At 38.0% G+C, this 13,527-nt stretch overlaps 1 protein-coding gene across 2 annotated transcripts in view; it reads left to right on the forward strand.

Moving 5' to 3' along the window:
• PLCXD3 (phosphatidylinositol specific phospholipase C X domain containing 3) overlaps positions 1-13,527 on the forward strand; it is a 167,847-nt gene that overhangs the window by 96,884 nt on the left and 57,436 nt on the right. For both annotated transcript variants that reach the window (XM_029940952.1, XM_029940951.1), the window contains exon 2: positions 9,166-9,874. In XM_029940952.1, the coding sequence (XP_029796812.1) occupies positions 9,166-9,874 (709 nt within the window). The remainder of the gene's footprint in view (positions 1-9,165; positions 9,875-13,527) is intronic.

Raw genomic sequence — 13,527 nt, forward strand, 5'->3', positions numbered from 1 at the left:
CCAGGTTTATTACTTGAAAATGTATTTTCTATATATTTATTATGGCAAGAAAAGTATATGCATTACAACTATATGGTTTTTAATGATCTGTTCAGTCCTAAAGTGTTTTGGCTTCTGATACATAGTGTACATTATTTCGGATGATGCAAAATCTCTTATGTTGTCCACTAAGACCTGATTGTGTGCGGGAGGACAGAGGCAAGATTATGTGCCAGGAGTAAGGAGTGATCCCTATTCTTCAAGGTTTGGTCTTTGTCTCTAAAAAAAAATAAAAAACCCCAATAACTGATCAGTTTAAGTAATGGGGTAAATAAAAACTAATGAGATTAATTATAGGTTATCAAGTAAGAACCAACTAATTAAACTTTTTTTCTGTCAGATTGACATCATGTATTTAACAACAGAGAGGACTGATTGACCTCCAAACCAAGTAAAAGTGACTTAAGAATTAATATTGTTTTCATAATCTGTGTATTTGCTCTCCTCCATTAGAGTTAGAAGCCAAGAATGGATTTTATTTCAATACTATCAGCGATGGGGCAGTACAGATCCACCTGCAGAGAGGAACACGTGCTGATGTTAGAGTCCCGTATACTGTCAGTCAGGTTTGCAGCCTCTCAAAGCCACACAAAGGGTTGTGTTTAGCGATTTAGTACAAGGTAACAGGGAATGGAGCTCTCTAATTAGTACTCTGGAGACAGCATTGAAGAGTATTAAAGGAATACCAAAAAGTCGACAGACTCAGCAGATAACCAGGTTCTAGTTACCATTCTAGCATATAATGATGGGATTTCCGTCTCCTAGGGGTAGCAGGAGGTTATAAGAGCAAACAATTCCCCTGGGAGAGGTGAGTACTAGATATGTTACTGAATCCAAATTCCTGTTGATGAAAATGGGGCAGAAAGCAAGAGGAACTTGTTGGTGATTGCCAGTGTATTTAGCTGGAAATCAATTGTATCATCTCTCTAAGATTAAATCCATTCTAGAGGCCAAGACAGGGTAAAACCTGTGAGAAGGGTGGAATGGTGGCAGCTGGGATGAATAAAATAGTACCCGAAAGCTATTTCAGTGGTCGCAACAGGAAATCAGGCCCCTGCCAGTGGAACAGAAAAGAAGAGGACGAATCTGAGAGAGACTTTGTAAGTCAATACGATGGGACTTTAAGACCAATTTAATGTGAGGTTTGAGAGGCAGGTAAGAACCAAAAATGAACCCAAGGATGAGATAGAAGGATTATAAGATAATTAAGTATGTTAGGGAGCTCATGAAAAGGAGGATTTTGGAAAAGAAAGATGCTAAAGTTCATCTGGGACATTTTGAGTATAAAGTTCCCACAGACTGATGAAATTTAGTTGCCTGGTAGGCAGACAGGAAGTCTGGAATGCAGGTCAGATTAGATGGTATCAGCTCATGGTGCATCTATTAGAGGCATGAAGCCAAAGAGGTGGAGAATATCAAAGAAGTAAGAAGAATGGAGCCACTTAAAGTCTCAGATGGAGCTCTGGATAACACCCTCATTTAGATGCTGGAGGAACAAGAAGAGGTCATGGAGGAGATGGAGAGACAACAATCACAGAGAGTGTAGAAAAATTAGTAAAGAACTATGTCCCAAAATCCAAAAGAGGAATATATTTCAAGGAGGGAGCATAGCAGTATCAAATGTTCCAGAAAGGCTGGGCAGGATTCATTCATTTGCTTAATCAGCAGCATTAGCTAAATGCCTGCCATGTTCTGTGTGAGGGTTTAGGAATGAGATCACAGATGGGTTTTCTTTAGTGGTCATCAGTGATATTTCACAGAGGACTGATATGAATTGCAATAGTGATAGGCTGGTGCAATGGATGAGAGATGGAACCAAAGTTAGAGAAAGAGAACCAGGCTGTACAGACTAATTTCCTGAGAAATTTGAGAGGAAATGGTAAAGTAAAATTGCCTAATCTGTAACAAATGATTATTAGAAGTAATTGTGTCACCTTTGCAGCATATCCTGTATGAATGATTTTGACCCATTGGCCTCAAACAGTTTTATATTAATAAAACCAGGTGCAGTAGTGGAGATGGAATTATAAGGCATAGTTTTTTTTTTTTTTTAGGAAGCTTACAATCTGCTTATAGTGTGTGCATACCTATGTCTATGTAGGGTGGAGGGTTTGAGGGTGGAGAGCCAGAAACAAAGAGAAAACATTTAATGAACATGACGAGTGTTAGTAACAACATCTAATAGCAATTACTAGTTGATGAGGGAGTGGGTGCAGACCAGAGGGACTGTGCATTCAGGAGAAAGGAAGGCCACCATGAGTGAAAACAATTCTTTGCTACAGAAAAGGGAATACTTACGAGCCATAAAAGACTGGGATTAAGAATTTCATAAAGGGGAAGACAAGAGGGCAAACTTCACACCAGAACTCCATCTCTTCCAATGGAACATAGAGATTGTGTTACCTGCTCATCCCTACCCTAGAATGAGGGCTCAAAAGCTAAATCTACCCTTTCAGGTCCTCATCCAGCAGTCTTCTTTTGGTTCACAGGTAGAAGGTACACATGCTTTCCCATTCCTGTGGTGTTGGCCCTCTTATCATAAAAGGTATCAAAGTATCAAATATGCAGGGAGCCTGTTACCAGACAGCAGGAGTCTTGAAAACCTCAGCACTATGGCAAACAACAGGAGAAAAATAGGCAGGGAGAGGGAAGCATGATATGCAGTACATAAACTTACAAGCTCAGTGCTCTGCAGAGCAAGGAGAGGTCTGGTTGTTATTTTGATGGAGTCAGAGCCTGAATTCTAAGGTCAGGCTATAGATATTGGAATTGCACACTCGTGGGCACATCAAATCTTAGCCTACTGGGCCTTTTGTTCTGAAGGTTCACAGATGAAATTGACTTGATACATTCTCTATGATGTTTATTAAACCCATAATTTTGTAGAATTTGAAATGAAACTAGGCCGAATCAAGAGATCAACCAGAAGTTCATCCCAAAGAACTTTTATAGATAATACTGGAAAGATACTGAATGAAAGAAGGTTAATACTTAGTGTAAGTACATGGCAGAATGTAACTATTCAGTTGCTGTTCAAAGCAACAAGACACGGGGTAAATTTGATTGTTCCTATTTGCTAAAACCTTAGACAAATGACAGATAAGAATCCTGTTTTCAAAACAAATATTTACAAACCTAAATTCTACAATTTAAATCAACTCCCATGTGAACTTGTACCACCATCTTAATGTGTATTCATCTAAGTAGTGTTTCCTTATTTTCAAGTGAATCTATGTTTTGTGACTAGCTATACCACCTCAAGAAAACAACAGTAATTTAAGTGTTATAGTCCTTTTATGGGATTTTTGCAAACATGGTTTCATTTACTCTTTTTAAAAATCCTGTGAAGTAAGTGTGGAGAATGTTTTAATTTAGCAAATTGGTAAACCCAAAGCCAGAATGATCAACAGTCTGATGATTCTCCAGTGTTAACTTGTGAGTTAGTGATTGAGCATGAATTTGAAGCTAGTCACCCTACACCGACTTCAATGCTGCTTTCATTATCTAATTTACTTTAATCTGACTAAAAATCAAAGCATTGGCCATCACCAGAGTGTCTCATCCCCTGAGGCTGAGGCTCCTCTCACAAGCTCGCTGCTTGTTGGCAAAATCTAGTTCCTTGAGTTGTGGGACTGTGGTCCTCAAGCTCCTTGAAGCTGCCCACGTTCACGGGGTTGGGAGGAAAACGTTTCCTCTCCCAGTTTCAGTCCTATGATTGGCAGTCTGCAAAGTAATTGATGATAGATTACTAGGAGAAAAGGCAAGGTTTATCTATGCATACACAGTGTACATGAAGGATCACTCAGAGATGACTTACTGAATAACCAGAAAGGAAAGGCTTATATATTAATGTTAGTTAAACAGAGGCAGGTAGGGCTTCAGTGAGAGGGTTTGAAAGGTTATATTGGGTTTTTTTACTCTAATAACCAGTTGAATTTACAGTCTTTTCCTAATCAAGAAAGTCCCTGGGAGAGAGGTCAATGGTAGTTGTATTTTCAGAAGCTCTGCTTAAGTTTAGATAAATGTTTCTTCTTGTAGCTGCTGATTGTTCAAATGTTTTCAAATTAAAGCAATTTTCATAGCACTTTGGTATTAATCCCTTCAACTGCCATCTGGCCCTCTCTACAACATTGCATTTCACTTCCTTAAAATCAACAGGAGAACACCTATTGCTGCTTGTTGTCTCTATTTTATGGGCTTACCTGCTTAGGTCAGGCCCACCCAGGAAAATCTCTCTTTGGTTAACTCAAAGCCAACCAGTTAGAGACCTTAATTACAAATGGGGGGGGGGGGGAATTTCCTTTCTGTATCCTGGAACATAATCATGAGAATGATATCCCATCATATTCACCACATTTGAGAGAAGGGGATTACACAGGGCATCTTTCCTCAGGGGGAGGATATTTTGGGGGCCATTCTAGAATTTTTCCTACTATAGCACACAATAGAATGAGAAGTGAAGTCCAGTGCTATCAGAGGCCATAAAATGAGATTATCATACATATTCTTTGCACTGTTGAGTTAATAAAATGGATGCTCCATGCCAGTTGGTTAGACCAGATGACAAGATCATCCACTACAGTGTGCAGAATGGCATAGTTCCATTTATGCATTCAAGAAGACCTTTTACACCAACTTTCTTTCATTCTTCCTCTTACCTGATGCATAGTTTATATGCATAGAAAGTTGCACATGAACATTTAAAAAAATTTTAATGCTTATTTATTTTTGAGAGAGACACAGACAGGGTGCAAGTGGGGACAGGGCAAAGAGAGAGGGAGACAGAATTGGAAGCAGGTGCCAGGCTCTGAGCTGTCAGCATAGAGCCAGATGTGGGACTCAAACTTGTGAACCACAAGAATATGACCTGAGCCAAAGTCAGATGCTTAACTGACTGAGCCACCCAGGCATCCTGCATATGAACATTTATAATTCATTTCTCTTCATTTAAATTTTGACTTATTTATCTATTTATTTTGAGTCTAGTTGACACACAATGTTACATTAGTGTCAGAACTTCAACTCTATATGTTATGCTATGCTTACCATAAATGTAGTAAAATTCCAAGTTCTTATATTGGGCAGTTGAGTCTTGAGACCTCATATCCTCTCATCAACACAAAAGAGTTGGTATAGCCTATATTTATTAACTGTTGCTGTGTAACAAATTATCCCCAAAGGTAATCACTTAAAATAATACATAGTTTCTATGGTCAGGTCTCTCACAAGTCTACAAATCAAGATCCCTCTGGGGCAAGGTGTGCTTCCAAGCATATTCAGTGGCTGTTGACAGGATTCAAATCAAAGGGCTGTTAGACTGAAGGCCTTATTTATTTCCTAGCTTGTTATTGGCTGGAGGCCGTTCCCAGTTCTTTATCACATAGGCCTCTCTAACATGGCAGTATGCCTCATCAAATTCAGCATGAGAGAAAGGAGCAAGATGGAAGGAGTCACAATCTTTGTAACCTAATCTCAGAAGTGGCATCCCATCATATTTGTGTTACTTAATTCATTAGAGGCAAGTCACTAGATTGGACCCATACTGGGGAATTAGGGGGCAAGGATGAATGCCAGGAGGTCAGAGATTTGGGGGGTCAATATTAGAGGCATGCCTACTGCCTCAATGAAGGAATGATGTGGCAGACTGAGGAGTCTAATAAAAGTGCTTGTTTCAAAGAAATATTTAAAAGAAGACCTCTTCCAATCGGTTCATTTCTTCAGAGCCAGAGCATATGAATTTAATTGGTGTGGGTTCATAATGGGAGTGGCCAGCTCTTCTCTGACTAAAGAATGCAAATCACCCCAAATTTAAAGGCTATGTTCTGAATCAGGGGAGCAACATTAAGTATCAGGTCCAAAGTATGAGTTTGGGGCTGTAGACAAGAGAAAGGTAAGAGGTGAGGACTCCAGAAATACTGAGCCATTGTAACAGCAAAATACTAGACCAGAGAAGGCAGAAAAGTTGTGGATGTAGCCAAAAACAAAGAAATAATGCTTTGCACTGTCTTGCTTGCGGGCAGGACTCTCTGGTTTTTAAAGAACAAGGGCTCAGCGAGATTTTTCTCTGTTACTGCAAGGTCAGAAATACTATTGTATTTTTGTTTTAAGCTCCAACAAATGGAAAACGTAATGGGTTAGTGAAAATGTTGAGATTGGGGAGGAAGTACTATTCCAAATGAAATCAAAAGCCATGAAGATATTCCTTTTTTGGCCAACATTAGATTATGTATTCTCTCCCCCGACACAAAAAGAGTGTTTTGTATTGATTGATGATTTAATTCTCCTCTCCAAGTAATGCTTGCCTCTGGCACATCATTCTGCACCAAATGCTGTATGTGTACCTCAGAGTCACCTAGCTTAGGACAAAAAGTGACGGGGGTTTCTTCTTCTGACTGTTAGCTGTTTTTAATTTTTATTTTTAACATGCCCTTAGTTTGATCTCCTAACGTATTTTCCTGAAATGTCAACAAATAATTTAATCTAGAGACTAATGTCCTTTTGTAGGATTTTCAAAATTGGTGAATTTTTCTAGGCTCTTCTTTTTCTAATTTTCCAGATAGCCGCATGACAGAATAATGAAACTAATGACATATGGAAAGCAAAGAACAACTCATTTCTGGAAAAAGAAATCTAGTCCTATTTAAATTCCCTTTCTGCTTGCTTCCAAATATGTCTATCACAAATTTTTAGAAGTAACCAATTATTTTCATCTACCTTCTTTTCACATGCTTGGAAATTAACTTTAAAACTTTTTCAAATTTTATAAGTTAACCCTTATTTTGAGGGTTTAGTTATTCATGTATACATATCTTAATTGTAGATCATTTGATTATAGCTCTTCTTAAACTCCCCTTTTTATTTCTTCCTTTAATCATATTCTCTCTGTATATTGAGCCACAGTACAGGTCATTTAGCCTTTTCCATTTATATAGCAATTGGCTGAACAGCAGCTAATAAATCGATATGCAGCAATTTTAATCCCTGTTAAAATTTGCCAATGCCAGATCTGAACTGCCAGTTTTGCTTATTTAGAAAGTGCTGACATTTTCTTCCCATTCCATGTACTAAAGATAAATAGATCAGACAGTTTGAGATTAAGCTAAACATGGCATTTCTGTATTTTGGAGTTACCTTTCATTGTTTAAAAAATCTAATAATTCTGAGGAGTTAGCTGTTCCAAATCTTAAAGGTTATCATTTGTATGGTATTAAAGTATTCTTCAAAATATTTTCTCTAACAACTTACCAATGTGTCTTACGTTCATACTCTTGTGATTCCTCTGGGCTATTTAATGCTCAATATAGATAGATAGATGTACACATGGCCATATAGATGTAGATTGACATAGATATGAAATATAGACAATGATAAATATAGTATCACTGAAAAAAAATTGCTTCAAATAGCTTATCAAGCAAATCCTAATGTGATGGATGATAAATATAAGGGGAGTGTGTGTGTGTGTGTGTGTGTGTGTGTGTGTGTGTGTGCGCGCGCGCATTGGGAGGAGTGTAAGAAGTAGAACAAGGTGTGTCTGTTTCATTGTCAAGAGAACTAGATCGGGGCGCCTGGGTGGCTCAGTTGGTTAAGCGTCCGACTTTGGCTCAGGTCATGATCTCATGGTTCATGGGTTCAAGCCCACGTCAGGCTCTGTGCTGACAGCTCAGAGTCTGGAGCCTGCTTCTGATTCCATGTCTCCCTCTCCCTCTGCCCCTCCTCCACTCACTCTCAGTCTCTGTCTCTCAAAATAAAATAAAGACATAAAAAAAATTTTTAAAAAGAGAGAACTAGATCAGAAGTGGAGCGACAAGGTCTACATCTGCCCTTTCTAATGTATGAAAGATTCAAGATATATTAATTTCATTTTACCTGTTCAGTAGGTCGTGCCCAAGAATTAAAGGAGGCTTTAAAAAATAAAATTAAGGAGCGCCTGTGTGGCTCAGTCCATTGAGAGTCCAACTTTGGCTTAGGTCATGATCTCACAGTTGGTGAGTTCAAGAGCCCCACATTGGGCTCTCTGCTATCAGCACCCAGCAGCTTTGGATCCTCTGTCTCCCTCTCTCTGCCCTCCTCCACTCATGCTCACATGCGTGCTCTCTCTCTCCCCCTCAAAAATAAACAAACATTAAAAAAATTAAAACTTGAAATAATTCTTCTTTATTAGAGCCAATAATATTTTAAATGGCACTCTATACTTACAGGCAAATCATGCACATGTTCATTGCTACATTTGTGGAGTTTTGACATTTGTAATAAATAAAAATAATAATTAAACTAAATAAATAATAATAAATAATAAAAATTCTAAATTAAGTAATAATAATTAAATACATAATAATTAAATAATAATTAAAAGTTGTCCTTATTCTTCCTAGGAGAAATTCTTCCAAATTTGGATGCTAACTTCAAAGAGAGCTTTCACTGTTGAAAAGAAATATTTGTGAAGAAAATATTGGTTTTTTAAGTGCTGTCAGTTTTGTTAACTTATAGGAAAAATTATTTATTTAATACGAGAAAAGTATTTGGCCTCATCCAAGTCCACCATTGTTCAAATGAAGGGTCAGGAATGATATTAAATATTACCAACATTGTAATGTCCTCTTGATTCTTTCTCCCTTCCTTTAACCCTGTGACCTCTTGTGCTTTCCAAAGTGTATGAGGTAGCAATTCATATGTTGATCATCTGTCCATGAAAAGGACTTCTTTATTCATTGACACAAGCTCTCTACCATTAAAATTGACTCAAAACGAATAGAGAGGGCAAGATCATAGACAAAGTATTTGGAAACCAGTAAATCCCCATAAATTCCACTTATATGGAAAGTCACTCCTACTGAATATATTAAATTCTTTCTTGACAGAAATAAAAGGTGATCATTTGTATTTAAAATATTGATCAGAAGGGATTTTTAAGTCATTTTAAAATCGGTTTGGTCTGTTGAAGTGCTGTGTGTACTGTATAGGCTCTAAAAGGACCTTCCTAAAACATGAGATTGAACTGAGTAAATATTACTTATTATTTCCTTTGGTTCATTTGAGGAGAGATATGGACATTATAAGAGGGAAAGAAGTTGGGAAGAACAAAGAACTGAGCTATAACCACATTATGCCTTGTTATTCTTCTAGGATCTCATGATTCCTTCAGCTTCTACATTGATGAAGCCTCTCCAGTAGGGCCTGAACAGCCAGAAACGGTCCAGAATTTTGTCTCTGTGTTTGGAACTGTAGCCAAAAAGCTGATGCGGAAATGGTTAGCCACTCAAACAATGAACTTTACTGGTCAACTAGGAGCTGGGATCCGTTATTTTGATCTTCGAATCTCCACCAAGCCTAGGGACCCCGACAATGAACTTTACTTTGCTCATGGTTTGTTCAGTGCCAAAGTCAATGAAGGCCTTGAGGAGATTAATGCATTCCTCACAGATCACCATAAGGAGGTAGTATTCTTGGACTTCAACCATTTTTATGGGATGCAGAAATATCACCATGAAAAACTGGTCCAGATGCTGAAAGACATCTATGGAAACAAGATGTGCCCAGCGATTTTTGCCCAGGAAGTTAGTCTAAAGTACCTGTGGGAGAAAGACTATCAAGTGCTGGTCTTCTACCATAGTCCAGTGGCTCTGGAAGTGCCCTTTCTCTGGCCTGGGCAGATGATGCCAGCACCCTGGGCCAACACCACTGACCCGGAAAAACTGATCCAGTTTCTTCAGGCGTCCATCACTGAGAGAAGAAAGAAGGGCTCGTTTTTTATATCTCAGGTGGTACTGACCCCCAAAGCCAGCACTGTGGTCAAAGGAGTGGCCAGTGGTCTCAGAGAAACAATCACAGAAAGGTAAGTGTCTTAAGGTATCAGAGAAAAACACTTAAAGAATTTAACCCAAATTCATAGAGCTAGTAACTGACAGAGCTAAAATTTACACTCATGTATTAATATCCTAGGGCTGCCACACAACATACCACAAACTGGGTGGCTTAAAACAGAGGAAACTTATAATCTCTCAGTTGCAGAAGCTAGACATCTGACATCAAGGTTTCAGCAAGGTCAATTCCATCTGATGGCTTTGAAGGAGAATCTTTTCCATGCCTCCCCACTAACTTCTGGTGATGGTTGACAAGCCAATTTCTTGACTTACAGATACACCATTCCAATGTCTGCCTCCGTCTTCATGTGGTGTTCTCCCCATGTATCTTTGTTTTCTCTTCTTATAAGGAAACCAGTCATATTGGATTAGGGTCCACCCTAATTATATCATCTTAATTACGGCTGCAAACACTCTATTTCTAGATAAGCCACAATTATAAGTACAGGAGCTTAAGACTTCAATGTATTTTTTTCTAAGACACAGATCAATACATAGCACCATGCATTTTGACTCCGTGTCCAGTTATATTTTCATAGAACGCCTTTTCACATTTATATAGAATATTACAGATTGCAAAACCTTTTCTCTATTTCTTGTGGACTCATTTTATATACCTAATTTCATCTGATCTGCACAACAATCCTAGGAAGTAGATATTGTCTCACAGATAAAAAGTAAGGTTTAGAGAAGTGAAATGTTTTGCTTTAGGCCAATTGAACAATGTATGAGAAAACAAAGACTCAAATTCTATTCTTCTCACACCATATTCTGTCCCTTTACACTATACCATAAACAAGGGTCAGTCTCCAGAGTGTGGGTGTCCATTTGGCAAGCCCAGTCACACATGTTAGAGTGGTGCTTACTTGTGAAGTATAATTTAAGCAGTCACCAAAGATCTCTAGATCTTTCTCATGAGCATGATACAACATGTAGAATTGTACATATTTTTTATTCTTTTGAGTTGAAGTATTAAACAAAGCAACTATTGTCTGAAGAGAAAATACAGTTTTTATCAGACTTTATCTTAAACTTTAATTGCTATTTTGACTCATGGTAAGGAGATAGAGGATGCATATTTTGCTCAAGGTCTTTGTAGGGAAAGACAAGGAGATGAGAAGGAAAGATTAGGAGATGAGATAGTATGAATGGCCTCTTGGCATAGCATGTAGAGTAGGGAATGGCAGAAGATAAGGTTTGCAGTGGGGCTGGAACACACTTGTGAGAAAACCTTTAGCCAGGCTAACAAAAGAATTTCATCTCCTGAACAATGGGGAGCTAGAAAATTATATTTACTGGCATAGGGACTTGACCAGATCTGCATTCTAGATAGTTATTGATGTATTGTAGAGGCAGAGGATTGGAGAAAGTGGACAGTGAAGTGGTGCTAGGAACTGTTTTTGCAAGGTAATGCAAGCTAAACTGAGGAAATGAGAAAGAACAGAAGGGGATGGTATCCCACAAGAAAAAAATAGAATTATTTGCCCAACTAGATATGTGGTGTGAATGGGAGAAAAAAGTTAGGGATCAAATTTCTTCTTTAGAAGTAGAATGAGTGATGCAGACATTTATAGAATCAAGAAACGAAGATTTAAGAAGGAGGTGGGGAAGCTACAGTCAGAGTTATGCTAAGTTTAAAGTGTGAATAAAGCATCCTGTAGTGACCGATTGATCATTAGGAATATAAACCAATGCAAGTAGCACATTCGTGGAATTTTTTTGGCAATGAAAGCCACAAGCCATTTGAGTTGAAGAGTTCCTCCATACAGAATTTTAACTTCTTTCTGTTATTCAGATATTAGCTGAGATCTCCTATTCTTTAAAATTTTAATGTGATTCCCAGCTCTTCATTGTACACGCTATGCAAGTATAATGCCTTCCCTAGGGTTTCTGCTCATGTCTAGATTTCTTACATTCCTATACTATGAACACTTGCTGCTTCTGGATTGTATCATTTTACAGATTGATTGTCCCAAGTGGCTTATCCATGTCCCTGTACAACCTGAGAAATGAAGCTTGCTTTTTGCTCAATTTCTACAATGGTTTTTTGATTTTACTAAGGATTTGAAGCAACAGGATGGGTTTTATAATTATAATAATACAGTTAATTTAAAACTGAATTTTAGACTTGTCTGTAAGTACAAATATTCTGTCCCAGGAATCTTCCCCAGATGATTATATCACTTTAACCCCATGCTCGAGTCTTATGGCTAAATCCTCTCCTCCACCTCCTTCTTCTTGTATTTTTCTCATCTCTTTTCTTCCCCTAGCTGCACGTTGTCTTGTAGATTCCACACTCTCCTCTAGCTTGTTTTGCCAAACTATTCACCTCTCTTCTGGCCCTAAGAATCAGCTACTCCCTCAGACCAAGAAGGCTTTGTATTTGATAGTATCACCTTCTACAAAAGTTCATTGTTTTGGTAAATAACAACTTACCACCTCCCTTACATCCTTAAAAATGAGAGTTCTAGTGTATACACATAAGAATGTGTTCTCAGCTATACCCCACAGAGGCCCCAGATTTTGAGGAGTCCCTGAGGGCCCATTAGAAGTAGAGAGGGCAGGAGGGGACTGGGAATCAACCAACTCCAATATTCTTTATTCTCACTACATCTTTAATGAAGGAAGCTTCATCTCTAAATTTTACAAATTGGACATGAAAGGAGTCTTCCCTTTCCTTCTTTACCTTCTGTTGCCTAGTTCTATATTTAGAAAGAGACTTTCCCATATAATATGCCTGATTTGCATTTGGCCAAGAACCATACCCTAATTTTACCTGTGTAGGGAATAGCCTTTGGAAGTTAAGAAAAATCTACTCAAGAAATAGATGACTTTCGTTTTTCTCTCTTACAGAATTTCATGCAGTTAGGTCTTTGCAAGTTATAGGTCGAACTGCCCTTTGATTATTTATGCTATAGTATGGATAGTAGGATTTGTGGGAAAAAATGATCAAATAAGTTAGGAAAGTGCTGAAAATTATATATCTACATAACGCTCTCAAAAGATTCACAATCTTTAGCATATAAAAGTCACTAAGAAGCATTTTAATGAAGCATTCTGTTTAAATCAAATTAATACAATGTTTTGCAAACACTTAATATTTTTTCAGATAGCACTTATTAACAGCCCATAGAATTAATTTTAAAAAACTGTCCTCAGTCAACTGCTCTAATTCAGAACTTTTCACTTGCCTCTGGCTTACATATCTGGAATAGTAGAGCTGTGTCATTGAAAGGAGTGCCTGGGTGGTTCAGTAGGTTAAGCACTCCAGTCTTGATTTTGGCTCAGGTCATAATCTCATGGTTCAGGAGATCAAACCTTACCTTGGGCTCTGCACAAGAGCCTGGTTGGGATTTTCTCTCTCCTCCTCCTCTTTCTTCCCCTCCTATCACTTGTGCTCTCTCTCACTTTCTTTGTCTCTCTCAAAAAATAAACTTAATAAAGAAAAAAGAAAAGAGGGAAGAAAAATTTAAAAAGAAGAAATGCAGACCCTATAGGTAGAATCAAATTTTCTTTCCTCTCTAGGCCTATGAAAATTACCTGCAATTGATTTGCAAATATATCTGAAACTGACCATTATGAACAGTGTTTGTCTTAGAAAGATACTAGAAAGACCTCCTGTAAA

Source organism: Suricata suricatta, chromosome 6 (genome assembly GCF_006229205.1).
Source record: "Suricata suricatta isolate VVHF042 chromosome 6, meerkat_22Aug2017_6uvM2_HiC, whole genome shotgun sequence".
Classification (NCBI taxonomy): Eukaryota; Metazoa; Chordata; class Mammalia; order Carnivora; family Herpestidae; genus Suricata; species Suricata suricatta.